Source organism: Diadema antillarum, unplaced genomic scaffold (assembly GCF_040938485.1).
Source record: "Diadema antillarum isolate AM-2024a unplaced genomic scaffold, OU_Dant_1.0 seq00000217_RagTag, whole genome shotgun sequence".
Lineage (NCBI taxonomy): Eukaryota > Metazoa > Echinodermata > Echinoidea > Diadematoida > Diadematidae > Diadema > Diadema antillarum.
In genome coordinates this window covers 1,920,614-1,936,695 of record NW_027271272.1, presented here as the reverse complement: position 1 = coordinate 1,936,695, position 16,082 = coordinate 1,920,614, and the positions used below count along the sequence as shown (strand labels likewise).

Here is a 16,082-nt window from a genome sequence, read left to right as displayed (position 1 = left end):
AAGAAATACATAACTTCCCAAAACACTAAAATACATAAGAATTTTAATGACTTGGAAGTTTTAATGATTTACAACTTTTGAATACATGTGTATGTTTAAAAAAACAGATAAACCAACCCCCCTTCCCCCCCCCCCCCAAAAAAAAAAAAGAGGAAAAGCTCAATGCTTTTAATTATGTGTTTATCAAGCTAAAATTAGATGTTGGGCTTTATTTGCATGATTGATTGATTAAAATGAGAAATTTGATAATTTTCCCCAAAAAAATTAAGACATAGTCTTGAAGATTATGACATGGCTCGGGTATGCCAAATTTCATTGCGATCTGGAGACTGATGGCCAGATTTTGGTTGGGGGGGGGGGGGGGGGGGGGCGGGAGGGGTTATAGCCAACAAAGCCCAGCCTGTTAGGGTCAAGTAGGTTACAATAATAAATTCATCAGTCATGCAAAATGCATGAAAGTCACACCAAAGCTTGATCATCCTATCATTGAGTTTCAATTGACAAGGAAAACAAACACTAAAATGCTCAGGGTATCTTTTCATCCATGAATATACTGTACATCATATACACGTACATGTACAACATGGACATGCACACACTCGCACAAAGGCCTACTGGCTTCACCTTCAGGGAGACGACATGTTCATAACTGGTTTATCACGGAGACAATTGCAGGAATGCCAAGTTCAAACAAATTTTATGAGTGAGATTTCATGACTCGGCATCTCGGGCGAGCGAATGTGCGCGCAAGCAAGGGTGAAGGAGGGGTCCCCCCCCCCCCCCCCCCCCCGGTGGCCCTCCCACGGTAGGGACCTTTTTCAATTTGTAGCTCTTAATGGTGCGATGAGGTGCACATTTAAGTGACTACATGTACTTTTTACTTATTTTGAAAGACAAAAGGAAAATATACCTTCAATTTGAGCTTTGCTCCTTATTATGGGCACAAATTGCAGACTTTGCCCGATGTGTGAGAAAAATGGGTGCCATGCGTGAAATCGTGAGACGACCCCTAAATGCTTGAGTCTCACTCAGAATGCGTGAGACTTGGTAGCTCTGCAATTGAAAATTTGAGTCTTTTAACGTCTTCAAGCAGGTGCATCCCATTCAATTGGATACACTTTACCGAGACTCGACATTTCTTGTCTATTGTCTACACAATGTCTGGCTTAACCCTATATGCTGCACTGGGGGGAGGGGGGGGGGCCTCAGAGGCCCCCCCCCCCCCCGACATTTCGCACGATTACTCTGCAACACGCAATGCTCTCGCCGCGATGCTCCATGACTTTTTTCTTTTGAGTTTCCCGCACATTTTGACTCCAAATTTGTAACACCTGGGGGTACGGTTCTGAAGTTACATGACTTTTTGTACATGCACGTGAGGCCAAAAATGGCAAAAAAAATGTGATTTTGTGTACAAAGTCGATGCAAATTGAGTTTTTTTTTTCACAATGTTGATATAAATATGCTTATTTTTACTCTCAATGGCTAAAATTAGTTTGTTTTAGGAGTATTATGCTTCAAAAAGTGTCTGTGACAACTTTTGTTACAAAAAAAAAAAAACAAAAGGTCGAAAAACAAAGAAATTCATAAGAAATTCATAAAACAATAAAATAAATAAGAAATTAATTTTGATACCGATTTTTTTTCAAGTACATTTGCTAAGAATGCCACAAAGAATAATTATACCAAAAATGAGCACTTTTGGAGCTTTATTTACTGATTTAGATGAAAGATTCTGATTTCTCGCATAAATTATCATAATTAATCAAAATAGAATAAAAGAAGACTATTTTCTAAAATCTAAAAATACGATCTTGTAGATTACATCGCACACTACCATTGTGCAAAGTTCCGTGGCGATCGCGCGATCCACGGCCGAGATCTTAGGGGGGAGAGCCCCCCCCCCCCCCCCCCAGTCTTTCGAGCTACCAAAATAGCCCAGTCTTATTAGGGTTAAGGTGGAGCCAAAGTTACTCACAAACGCGATCTATACAACATACATGTACTGTACATACACTCGTACATGTACTACGTGTACGCAATACATGAAAGAGGTCTTCCCGATATAGGTGTCACTATCCAGTGACATGCAAGTAACGCACGTTAATCTCTTTGCATCCCGATGGATTTGAAAAAATGTTTGAATCTCTTAAGCCCAAATTCAGGAAGGTAGTACATTAAACCAAGGACAAAAACCATGGAGCGCCAAGTGTCGCACGGAATATTTCGTTACGAAATGTACTTTCATCGAAATGATTATTTTGTTACAAAATGACAACATTTTTGTAACTACGTGTAAATGAACATTTCGTTAACGAAACGGTCATTTTGTCTTGGCGCTCCGTGGTTTTTGTCCATGGTTAAAACTATGGTTTCACTTGTACAGTACCACCTTCGTGAATTTGGGCCAATGAGGAGGAAGAGTAGAGTAGGACAATCCAACAAGTCAAAAAACAAAAGTAGACAATATTGTAGTACATGTACGACCGTAGTAGTAGGCCAAGTTGTTGTAGTACAGCATGCAAAGACCGACATGTGTCATGGTGACCCATTAAGAAGTCCCGAGTCCGAGTCTGGTGGTTTGGTGCTATGAACTTTCCTCTCACACTTTTTACTCTTTCATCAATAGAGTAAAACACATCTGTAATTTACGTCTTCTGTTCATATGCATAAGTACATTGTGAGCGTTTCGATTGCAGAAATCTCAAATGCCTAAATTTCTTATTGCTACATTTCAAGAATCCTCATCTAAGTTCAACACAGTCTTTAAGATGGTACGTTCCTGTCCCTCAACTTTACAACTTGTTATGTAGCTATTACGCAATGGTATAGTTTTGATCGAAATTGGATGAAAAATAAAGACGTTATGACATTATGAAGTTTTTTTTTCCTATTTTTTCACAAAACAGTTCTTGAATGGTTATTACATGACAAATCTGCGAATGGAAAAATGAACATGTCATTCCCTCACAACTGGCCATATGTAGTTATGTACAAAAAAAAAAAAAAAATTGACCTCCCCCCGACATTTCGCGCCACAATTCCGCAACGCGCAAATATTTTGCCGCGTCGTTTCATGACTTTTTTCATTGAAGTCTCCCGCATATTTTGAGACCAAATGTGCGACGTCCGGGTACACCGTTCTGAAGTTACATAATGTTTTGCATAAGGATGTTAACCCGAAAACAGCTCAAATTCGTGATATCGTGTGCAAATCCAATGCAAATTGTGTTTTTTGGTTAAATTGATATAAATTAGATTATTTCAAGTTTTAACTATTGAAATTAATCAAGTCTAATGTAGATAAGCTTGGAAAAAGTGCCTGCAACAAATTTAGCAAAAAACAATAGAAAACAAAAGGTCGAAAAAACAATAAAATTTGTAAGAAATTAACAAAACAATAACGACAAAAGAAACTGATTTTAATTGTGCTATTTTTTACAAGAAAATTGTTCGATGTGTCTTGAGATACTCTGACACAAAAATTTAGCAATCCTTCAGTCTTTTTAATGGAGTTATAGGTGAAAATATGATTTCATGCGTAAATTTGCATACATATAATTGATTTACTAAAAATAGAAAATCATTTTTTTTTTTTTTTTTATTGTACAACCATGTAATCGTGTAGTTGACATCCGGCTCTATGGCTGCTTTCATGCGGAACTAGAATTGCGTTTCTAAACGCGTTTAGTCGCTAAGCATGTTTATGTTCAGGCAAAATTTTGCGGCGATCGCGCGATCCGTGGCCGAGATCAGAAGTGGTGGGGGGGGGGGGGGGGGGGGGGTCAAACTGACCCCCCCCCCCCCTCAGTCAAAACTTGGTTTCAAATAGCCCAGTTAAAATGGGTTAAAATATGGTGTCTTCTGTACTATGTATCTCACAAGTGTTTTCCTTGGTATCTCGCAAAATGGTTAAAGCCAAAATCTCGTCTCCACCAATACTGGACCATCCCTTTAATCGCAATCAGTGGAGTAAACCGGATTTTAACAATTGGAAATAAAGTCGTGAGGATGTGATGACAGATAGGTCTTTTCTTCTTTTCTTCTTTTTTTTTAAGGAATAAAATGTCAAGTTGTAATGGACCTTCTTATGCCCCTTGTGTATTACACAGAGGCAGGAGCTTCCAAGCTCCTGTTGAGATACACGTATGTATTTGTCTTCATGTTTGACTCACTGTTCAGTTTTCATACTGGTCTTCATCCAATTCGTCGAATATCACCAATCTCCGAAGCTCTCTCTCTCTCTCTCTCTCTCTCTCTCTCTCTTATATATATATATATATATATATATATATATATATATATAATTGGTCTAGGTCCAAACATGTTGCGAATTAATTCACGTATTGGCTCCAATATAACGAAGTATCAAGAAATAAACCAGTAATGCGTTATTTCGCCATTATATAAAAAAGAATGAATGAATAAACTCAATAAACTCATTCTTTCTTATATATTGGCGAAATGATGCATTACTGGTTTATTTCTTGATTCTTCGTTATATATTCAATTGTATATACATGTACACGACAAGACTGTACTATTTCCCAGATTTTGAAAATGACATCAGCCACTACACCTCCAACAAAGTTTGTTAACTGGCTCGGCACTTACATGTACACACAAGGTCAGGATATATACAGTGTACTGCATCATAATGACACTACATGTACAGTAAAGTTGAATTACTTACCTATAACGCAGATACAAGGTAGCACAGACTGGGCACTGACGAATCGTCACCATAAAGGCGTGTGTACGACAGACGTGTTGGTCGGTGATCTTTGGGTATGTTCGGACGTCTGCCTCTGATAGAGTGACGATGTGTTGGTGCCATTACGTGGTGCCATCACATCCTAAGAACCACCAACTTGAGAAGCAAGCACTCACCCCTCCCCCCACCACCACCACCATGACTTGAATCGTTGGCTCCCGCTATTCCAGGGTTTGCCATCTTTTGGTTATCTAACCTTCCCGGCGGAAATTTCTCTTATGCTTATGTTTATTCTTATGTCACGCTGTATCGTGAAAAACCTCAAGAAGAAGACTAGTGGAGGGATGCGCATGGGTGTGCACATACGACATTTCAGCAAGATTTCTAAAAACCGTATAGTCCGAATTTGCACACTTATCCGCACCACACCACACTCTCCCGTCCCTGCAAATGTTATCTCGTGCACAGCGGATGTGTTCCATGCAGCGATCTACCCAAACTTGCCTGGCGCATCATAACAAGATACAGTATCACAACCAGAGCAAGTCACGTGTTTGGTTTTGTTTTGTTTTTCGTTCTTCCCATCATAGAAGCCTTCCTTTGTAGAAATGTGAAGTGGTTATTTGGTTTTACTAAAAATCATTTGAAATACAGGCAACACATCTCATACAAGTTGGGAAGTTAGGATTGTTCCACCTTTATTTAAGCCAAGGCATGTATTCCGTCTGAAGTTTTTGAACATTACATTGATTTGAGCTATGAGCAAAGCACATATACACGAGGTGCTTTTCCACTTTTGAGATAATAGAATGATACAAAAAACCGCCAACACAGAAACACATTTCGTTGTGATTCATGTGTTCACGCGAATTGTGTTTCATTGTGTATCGGTGACTTAACATGGGCACATACACACTACTGTATCTACAACGTTCAGTCCCCGGTAAACGAATAGGAATCTGTGGAATTGTTCCCTTTGACCCCTCAAGTACAACCAAGCGTTCCTAGAGGAGGACATGCGTTTTTCTGCCTTGAACTGCACAACAAACAAATCTATAAATATTAAAACATATAATTTGTCTGTATCATCAATGTAGCTGTATTTGGCCGTACCGTTTTGATTGTTCTATGCCTCAATTATATGTACAGTCTTTTGTCTTGTCCCTTCATTATCTAAATTAGCAGGTATAAATTTGGTTAAGGTGAGTATAACAGTGGAGTACGGAAACCTGGGAAAACTGGCTGGAATTGGATGTGTGTACTTTGCTGTCTGGCCGCAGTTGATATTACAAAATCTGCGAGGATTAGCAGCATGAAGTAAGGACTTACGGATCCATGCGCGACTGAAATGGGAATGAGATTCAATATCATACCCCCTTGCGCCTGAAAGGCGTATCAGGAAGCTGAATATAAAATGTTACATACGTACTGAGCCCAACTTGACTAAACGTGAAACGACGTAATAATTGAGGCTTGGTAGTGAGATTAGACCTGGGCTCCCAAGTTGCACTACGGATTCTTGCAATCCATGGTTTGTGTGCCGAATATTATCCACGTATACTCCTAAAACTTGACTTCGGGGTTATTTGGGTAACTCTATCGGCATAGCGTAACTCACAAATCTTGATACGATGGATCAGATGGTTCTAGGATATGGACGTCTGTGCAACAATGAGAGATTTTGTGTAAACAATGTGGAACCTCTGTAGACCCTTATTCATCCATGAATCGTCGTAACATCCCCGTATTAAACCTTTCACACTAAACCGATAAATCAGTCATAGCATTTGGTGAGAGCTGGTCCTAAGCGGAGAAATAGGAAGGAGGCATCACCTTTGTTGTTATCTGGCTTGTGTCGGCATCATTTCCGGCGTTCATTTACGACTACAAATCTCCACCCCAAAAGTAATATGGTGTCTTCAAGTTCCGTCGTCGTCTGTTCGCAGGTGACTCATGGTGTGCGGGTTTGTTCGTTGCAAGTTGATACTCTTGTGGTGTCCCTCCTTATAGCAAACAGGGGTATTCACCTGTCAGGAAAGTTACATCGGTACAGCATATGAGGATATTTGTTTTTTTACTAGTCAAGGAGTTCTTTTTTCCCCGGAACCTATGGGCAGACTATCCTCAACGGAGTGGGAAATGGACGAACGCATGATTGGAGTAAATACCCGGCGTGTCCTTGAAGGCCTTCAGGTGTTTGACATCTTATCGCCTTGATATGCGGGATGGCCAAAGACTATCGGGGCCTTTGGAAACACTGAAAAAAAAAATCATATCCTATAAATGGTTGCTGGGGTCACAAGAATCTGTTCCGGCTATCTATTGAAGTTATCATGGATGATGACCCTTACATGGGTACAAAAGATCTGATTGTGGAAAGAAACAGTTGTCGGAGGACCTCAGATACGAGAAGGTTGTGTTGCCTTGGGATTGTAGAGTGCGACGAAGTTATTTCTTCTTAGCCTTCTGAGCAGACTTGGTAACCTTGCCTCCGCCTGCTTCAACTTTATCCACAGACTTGATCACGCCTACCGCCACCGTCTGCTTCATGTCGCGGACGGCGAAACGTCCCAGGGGTGGGAACTCAGTGAAGGACTCCACGCACATCGGCTTGGAAGGAACGAGATTAACGATGCAGGCATCGCCACTCTTGACCGCCTTTGGGTTATCCTCCAGCTTCTTTCCCGATCGCCGGTCAAGCTTCTCATGAAGAGTCTCAAATTTGCAGGCGATGTGGGCTGTGTGGCAGTCGAGCACAGGCGAATAGCCTGCGTGGATTTCACCAGGATGGTTCATCACAATGACCTGTACCAGAAAATAAATGATATGGATGCAGTCAATTATCAATGAAAGCTGAGATTACGGGGTGAACGTTTCTTACGAAACCAGTCTGGTTGATGCAAGAAAAAGCGAATACACACTTGTATAATTTGCCATTGGTTTATTCCTTTATTCCGTTTTTACCTCACCCCAGTCAATTTTTACGATTTCAACTATTTGAAAACGTATGGCCAAGTTGGTGTACAATGTCTCGCCCCACTTCCCCACCTCCCCCCCCCCCCCTTTTTTGTGCCCAAAACTAGAAAATCTTTTACCAGAAAAATCTACAAAACAATAAGAAAACACTACGTAAATACATTAATGAATTTACCTCCAAATTTGTTAATGCCATATTCAGGATTGAACCCCTTTGGGGCCGTCACCAAATTTGGGACCACTTTTCGCATTTTGATCTACAATGTACCTTTTAAAAATGGCTGGTCAATTTTTCTGCAGACTTATGGGTAGTCGGTGTGATCGAACATACAAAATGGAAACAATGTCCCTTTCAAGGCTCTTAAGTTTGCTATTTCCTCTTCGCTCTGCAAGAATATATAAAAGGTGAACTTGCGTAGAAGTGGAAATACATGTAAATTCAAATCAATCAAATCAAATCAGTCCATGATGGTTGGTGTTTTACCTGTGATCTGAAGGACTTAGCAGCTCTAGGCGGGTCATTCTTTGAATCGCCTGCCACGTAGCCACGTTTCAGTTCTTTAACGGACACGTTCTTGACGTTGAAGCCCACATTGTCGCCGGGTTTAGCCTCTTCAACTGCCGTATGGTGCATCTCCACGGACTTCACTTCGGTGGTGACATTGACCGGTGCGAACGTGGCAACGACTCCTGGCTTTAGTATACCCGTCTCAACACGGCCAACTGGGACGGTTCCGATACCTGTAAAGTGAAGGCAAAGCAATTCAATCCCTTGAATGAATTCAAACCATCGTCGGGTGCCTGTGCATTGGCCGTTAACGCAGTACAAATTGTATTGCGTTAACGGCCAATGCACAGGCACCCGACGCCATGATCTTCCTCTTTGGGCCTACATTTCGGTTTTTTCCGTATGAAATAGTTCGTACTGTCAATTCAATGTACAGCACGCCTAACACGCTGTACACAATCATTATAGGCATCTTTCGTTTTCAGTGAGTCTGGAGCCCAAGTGGAACTCAAAAGTGAATATGTATAATATTTGCAAAAACAAAAGTCTTCCGTCATATTCCTGTCACTTTGTAATGCTCCTAGCTGGTAATCCAACAATAGACATATTGGGTAAAAGAGAGCGTAAAACTCTTAGGAAAACGATGTACGTTCCCTTTAGATTGGAATAACTGACAAATATCGTTTTCCTCTGGGTACATCTCTTTTCGGACAAGTTTTCAAGGGAGACCAGCTTATGGAGACATAATATACTGTATAAGCTAACTGCAATAACCAATTTCTTTTTGCATATGCATTTTTCTGACAGGATAATTCTTATCGTTGCCATACAAACACCGGGGAAATCCTAGCAAAAAAAAAAAAAAAAAAAAAAAAGATTTTAAAGAATGTTGGAAATCGAAGTTTGTGCACTTCATGTTTCAGTGTAATTTTCAGATTTTGATAATTATTTGCACAACCTGTAATTCCGTCCAGCAGTAAGCATTTTGAAGGATTTCTTGGGACTGAAAAAAAAAAGGCAAAGGGAAAGTCGCTGTAAATGTCGTATAATAATCTCTGGGTGCGAGGAAACCCTCCCCCCCCCCCCCTCCACGGCTGCCCTTGGGCATATCTATTCGCTAAAAAAAATAGTGTTATTGTCGGGTTTACCCAACATTCACAGGGACCTAGACACCATACGCATATATACAGATTCACATAGAGGAGAAAACAAAGGGCACAAACAGGAAAACAACAACAACAACAATTCAAGAGCTCGACATACCACCAATCTTGTAGACATCCTGTAGGGGCAAGCGGAGAGGTTTTTCAGTGGGCCGAACAGGCTCCTGGATGGCATCCAGACACTCGAAGAGCGTCTTTCCACTGGCGTTGCCCGTTTTGCGTTCAACGTTCCATCCCTTGAACCATGGCATCTACATAGAGATATAAAAAAAAATAATGTAATGCCGGTGAAATCGAATGGTAATGCAGAACTGATTGGCAAATAGGAACGCAAAGAAGTGTGTTATGTTCTCCGAGTCTTTCTGCCACCTTATTGGTCAGACGTAGTAAGGGTGCATGTCGAAGGATTTTTTTTTTTTACCAAGCCAGTGAAAATATGCACGTATTCTCATGGTCGGACATCCGGATACTAACTGTATCTAGCGGAGGCTTGAGCATGTTGAGTCAAAACATGCCCACGATCGGCGTATTTTTCTAGACGAAATTATCTACTTTTTCTTCCTTAAGTGGCTGTGAAATTACTTGAAATTACACTGTATCAGATGTTGTTCATCTTAACATTCCTAATAATCACGTGAAATGTTATTGATAAATTACAGAAAAAACATCGTAGAGGGATACTGATACACACTACAGCTCCGCACACATCTACTGCCGATTTATACAGGCGAGCTGTTACCACTCCAGCTATTAATACCGGAAGTGACGTATACTCGACCATGCGAATTGCTTATACCTGCCACCGGAATTTAAAAAAAAAAATGCGTTTTTAGTTTTTTGTTTGTTTGTTACTATCATGACCATAGTGGACATAAGCCAGGGATCTCAAAACTTTGAGTGAGTGATCACTATAATCCTCGTCCTCAAATCGTGTTGATACACTGTCTTGATAAATTCAGTAATAACGGCAAATAGTAAGACAGCTTAGGAGTCAGAAGCTTTGTTTATATCAGGTTTTTCGTCATTTTACTGGCAAATGATAATAAAGAACATTTAGATCAATACATTTCTACAGTTATGACAATGATGTAGACTGGAAGAAAAAAAAAACTTTGCATAATCATGGCGTTGATAGTCTTAGTGTGACCCTTTCCCAATGTGGAGACAAAATCTTACCCCCCCCCCCCCCCCAAAAAAAAAAAAAATAGAATTTTACTGACTATTGCAAGGTCAGTAATACCTGTCCAATTTGTGGGATGCAAATTTATGACGTCATTGAGCTGGCAGAACTAATTTTGCCTGATCGTACTCCTTCATTGAGGCAGCTTGTGCGGCTTGCTGAACTACGTATCTCAAGTTCTGATCCATACGCGCGTGTAGTATTTGTACACAATCTATGGGATTTTCATGATCGGGCAGAACTACGTATTTTGGAATAAACTTAAATAATAATGATAATAATATATCAATTTATACAGCGCAAAACCTATAGACATATATTCTTCTGCGCTGCAAAAGCTTCTGATGTGCTTGATAATAACGAAAAGTGAAGTGAAAAGATGTGTTTTGAGTCGTGATTTAAAGACTGCTACTGTTGGAGATTTCCGGACTTCTAATGGTTATAGATCATTCCAGAGTTTGGGAGCTGCACAGGCAAATGCTCTGTCTCCCAATGTTACTTTTGTTTTACATGTTGGAATCTGTAAAAGAAGAGTGTCCTTAGAACTGCGCAAATTATGAGTATGTCGATGAGATTTAAACATGTGGCAGTGAGCATGTATTTTGAGTTAGATAGAATATAAAAGTTTTCTTTTTGTTATGGAACACAATTCTAAGTTCTGTAAATCACTCTATGTTACACGGCAGGCGTTTTTAACTTAAAACCTTAGTATCTCGAAATCGCTTCACACGAGATATATAGTTTTGCCAGATCACGGCCGAATAATTCTTCCCACAGATTTATGTTATCAATATCAGAGAAACTAACGACAAGTAGGACCCCTTGCAATGAAGTTCCGACTTGTTGACAAGCAACTTCGTTAAAGAATTCTTTGCTCACTTTTCCACTAATATTTTATAAGAGGATACGAAATACCAAACAGTGCCGAAGAATTACTTTTTCTGACGGCTCCAACATGTTATCGCCTGTCCAGCCAGAGATGGGAATGAAAGCGACAGCTTTTGGATTGTAGCCGACCTTCTTGACGTAAGCTCCCACCTCCTTCACGATTTCGTTGAAGCGCTTTTCATCGTATTCCGCTGCGTCCATCTTGTTCACGCCGACGATGAGCTGCTTCACTCCAAGAGTGTAACACAAGAGGGCGTGCTCTCTAGTCTGGCCCTCTTTGGAGATGCCGGCTTCAAATTCTCCTTTCCCGGCGGCGACAATCAACACCGCGCAATCCGCCTGTATTATGGAGCGAATTAAGTATATAGAGGAATGGGACCCACGCCATTAAATGGACATTCCAGACAATTTTCATAGTATTTCACATCACGACGGAGGTGACATAAATTCAGTTAAGTTTGTCAATTAGTGTTGAAAAATTGATTTTTTTTTTGAAATTTTTTGAATTTTGAAACCTTCTGTAGGAATATTCCTTTTCTTTTCTTTCTATTGAAGTATATTTGTATTTAGGGTGCATTTTCTCTTTAACTCTTTATGTACCACGTTCGCCCATCCGACTCAGTGGACGGCATGTCATTTTCGTATATTCAGCTCAAATTCACAAACCCTCCCAAACCGATCGATAAATCGCCAAATTCAATGGCACAGTACAATGAAGGCGTTTCTCACAATTCCATTCTTGTCACATATAGTGTGCATTTAATGTGGTAAATGACCATAAAAGGGATGTTCCCTAATGGATTTGTCAGTAAATGTCTTCCCAAAGCATGACTACGTTGCAATCTCAAAATAAGGTGGCACACAGGGAGTTTACACCACGGCACATAAAGAGTTAATCACGACCGAGGATAAGCGTCCTGTGTTATGAATCTTTGAAGGATATTGTGGTTTTCACAGAAGGCTTATTCTTTCAGTTACAATGCAAAGATTGAACACGCAAAACTAACGATTGTGTGAAACACCAACTGTATCGGCGTAAAGGCATACTTTTGAAGACGAGTATTTCTTTTAGTCCCCTCAACCAACAAGAGACAACCGCACAAAACTAAAGATATTATTATGCAGCTTCATTTTTTTTTTTGGGGGGGGGGTGGCATTCTGTTGAGTAGACTCTTGACTCTTGACTCCAGTGGTTCTGAGCTCCAGCTAAGTGCTTATTCGTCCTCCAAGCCAAAACAATAATAACAATAATAATAAACCTCAACAATATAAAGAAGATATAATGGGAAATTCACAAAATTCCCTTTTCATGAAAATAACACATTCCATCAACTTGATACTGACATAATCTATGTGAAGGAAAGCAATCATTCCCATTGCTTTCTGAAAGCGGTTAGTAAAGTGCTCTTTCCTATATGCTAGAAAAGCGATTTTTTTTGTGGAATTACATTTATGTTTTCTTATATCTATTGTTTTTCACAGAAGGCGTCATAACCTCTAGTAGTCTCCTCATCCAGTGTTTTCAACACCAAAACTTTGAAAATTCATAACTTTTGCATCAATTGTCCGATTTTCCTCAAACTTTCACTGATGTGTACTACTAATGTTGCTGCTCTCACTCAATCCACATCTCTCTATCGGTTTGGGTTTCCTTTAAGGGCCAAAATATTTTTACCCACGAGTTTCTTTTGACCCAGATGTAAAAATGACTATAACCTGGTAATTCTGGGGTAATAATGAGAGTGGGGGGGGGGGGGGGTGGTGGTCTGCACAGGCCTTCCTGGATTATTCAAAGCAAAACTATTATCATAATCATTATTATTATCGTTATTATCATTATTATTATTATCATTATTATGATTATTGTCATTATTATCATTATTATTATAACTACCATATACAATGTACTATCATTGTTATTATCATCATCATCATCTTTATGAGCGATGTTATTTTGGTTATTATCATTACAACTGTTATGCAAATATCCATTTATTATAAACATCCATTTTTGGCATGAGGCTTTGATTATAACTTATGAGAAAGCATTGCTGTCGACCTGTGAGGTTCCTGTGATCATGTTCTTGATGAAGTCGCGGTGGCCGGGGGCGTCGATGACGGTAATCTCATAATGGGTGGTCTCGAATTTCCAGAGAGCGATGTCGATGGTGATACCACGCTCACGCTCAGCCTTCAGCTTGTCCAACACCCAGGCGTACTTGAAGGACCCCTTTCCCATCTGTGGGTAAGCGAACAATGCAGTGCAGCAGGTAAGCACTATTTGGGCACCCGTCCCGCTTCATCATGAATATTCATCAGGCAGTAAGATACTGTACTAGAATGGCAGAACGCTGGATAGGTGCCCTAGAATGCAAAAACGTATCGACAGGGAAAGTAAAAATCTCGGAAATTTCCATCAATGGGGAATGTAAAAACGTCTCGCCCGGAGATGGAAAAATGTTCACTTTTGCCGGGAAATGTAAAAACGCTGCCGGGAAATGTAAAAATCATGTATTTCCACGGTATTACGGATACATGTAGATGATGAATATTCATGATGAAGCGGGATGGGTGCCCAAGTATACAATAGTGTTTACCAGTGCAGCATGACAGAAAACATGAAGTCAGGTTGCCATTATTAAAGGGGAAATTCAGTCCAAATATAAGTCTGATAAAAAAAGTCTAAAATCTTACGAATTCAAAAAATAAAAGATTTGACCGAAATCGGATGTAAAATAAGGAAGTTATGAAATTTTGCTTATTTCTGCGAAACAGTTCTTGTACAGTGGATACGAATATGCAAATGAGTGAGCTGACCATGTCATAACCTCACAGTTTTCCATTGATCGTGGTACAGAAAATGACGAAAATTCAATGTTTCTGTCATTAAAGTCTAAAACATGATGTTATTCCTGGTTGAATAACTTCAGAATAGCGATCAGTTAGATATATCAGGATTTGAACAACTGGATATTCCAAAATTGTCTGGTACAAACTGTACAGCAAGTTGTGAGGGCATGACATGCTCACTTTGCCATTTGTATATTCATATTGATCATTATTTTAAGAACTATTTTCTAAAAAATCAGAGAAATTCCAAAATATTATAACTTCCTTATCTATCACCCGATTTCGATCAAAATTTTACAGTTGAACTCGTAATGTTTTATTTCATCTTATCAAACTAACTTATATTTGGACTGGATTTTCCTATAAAGCGTTGTTCACTATACACTATGGAAGTATGCCTATGAAATCTCCATCATGGTTACAAGCTTATCCGATCCAGGTTATGTGCATAGATAATGTACACTGTATAACTATAAAACAAAATCCTGCTTTGAAACAAATTATTCTATGAACTTAATAAAACAAACAATCATTACTTTGACTAGATTGTGAACACTGCAAAAAGGGTGATGCTAACACCATAATGTGTTAAATCTAGTACCGATTAAGTGTCAATAGAGGACCACACCGACAGGTGTAGAAAGTACGTTGTGATGGTGTTTAAAAGCGTTCACCTGGCACTTCGTGGTATTCATTTGACACTGTAGCTGGTGATATTTTGACACTGTGCTGGTGTTAATTCAACAGTGACACAACATGGTCTTAATTGGATACTGCTGGTGTTAATGTCAATGGTATATCACAAGCTATATCACCAATCAAGTTGGTATATCACCAACTATAGTGTTACTGTGGTGTAAATGTGTTTACAACTTTTTTTTCAAAAATCAAACACTTAATATCGGGAAGTTTTTGTTCGTCTTGTTGAAGTTCAAAACCACCAAACCGGAGGTGTTAATTAACACCAGAAATGAGCACCGGAAATTCAACACCAGTTCGGTGCTTCATATTAACACCCGATTTTTGTATTTTATTTTATTTCATTTCTTTGCAGTGTAAGTTTCATTAATAGACCTAGGATTATATATATTCATTGAATTCACGTATACATGGGGTGATTATTTCAATTACGTCAATGAAATGAAAAGAGAAATGTTGACAGACCTATCAGTGACGCTGTTATACTGCCATGTATATACAGGACATCACTATCTGTGTAAAAGATTTCTAAAGCGCATTTAAAAAAATATGTCTGCCCTTTATTACTGAATAATGAGGAATGGCATAACAGCGCATAAACAAATCAAACGAAGGGACGAGATAAACTTACTTCTGCCGCCTCTTTTTCGAATTTCTCAATGGCTCGTTTGTCGATGCCGCCACACTTGTAGATTAGGTGGCCGGTCGTGGTCGACTTCCCGGAGTCGACATGGCCGACGACGACGATGTTGATATGTTTCTTATCCTTGGGCATGATGTTGACTGGTCTTCGAATGGAGGGTCAACTTGGTTCTCTCTGATAGCGCAACTAATATTGTGTTGGAAAGAGAACATTTTTTTTTCCAGCAGCTGATAACATTTCAAACATGGAATATTTAAGAGCCAAATATCATTTTTTTATTTTGTACCAAATCACTCTCATAACCACAGTGGAGTAGTTCCCCTTGGTTTTCAGTACTATTTTTGCTACTGATATTAATATCGCAATACTCTTAAAATAAAGGCTGCTGACCAGAATTTCACTGTATTTGTTTGAAGGAAATCAAAACCCAAAGAGAAATGTGGATTGAGTGAAAGCGGCAA

General features: G+C 39.5%; 1 protein-coding gene across 1 annotated transcript; it reads right to left on the bottom strand.

Annotated features, from left to right (window-relative positions):
* Positions 1–7,162: 7,162 nt before the first annotated feature.
* Positions 7,163–15,753, bottom strand: LOC139729060 (elongation factor 1-alpha 2-like). Its single transcript, XM_071639987.1, has 6 exons — positions 15,610–15,753; positions 13,489–13,668; positions 11,478–11,768; positions 9,462–9,612; positions 8,175–8,431; positions 7,163–7,519 (listed from the first exon to the last, which is right to left on the bottom strand). Exons 1-6 carry the CDS (start codon positions 15,751–15,753, stop codon positions 7,163–7,165), a joined length of 1,380 nt encoding a protein of 459 aa, XP_071496088.1.
* Between the last annotated feature and the right edge of the window lie 329 nt (positions 15,754–16,082).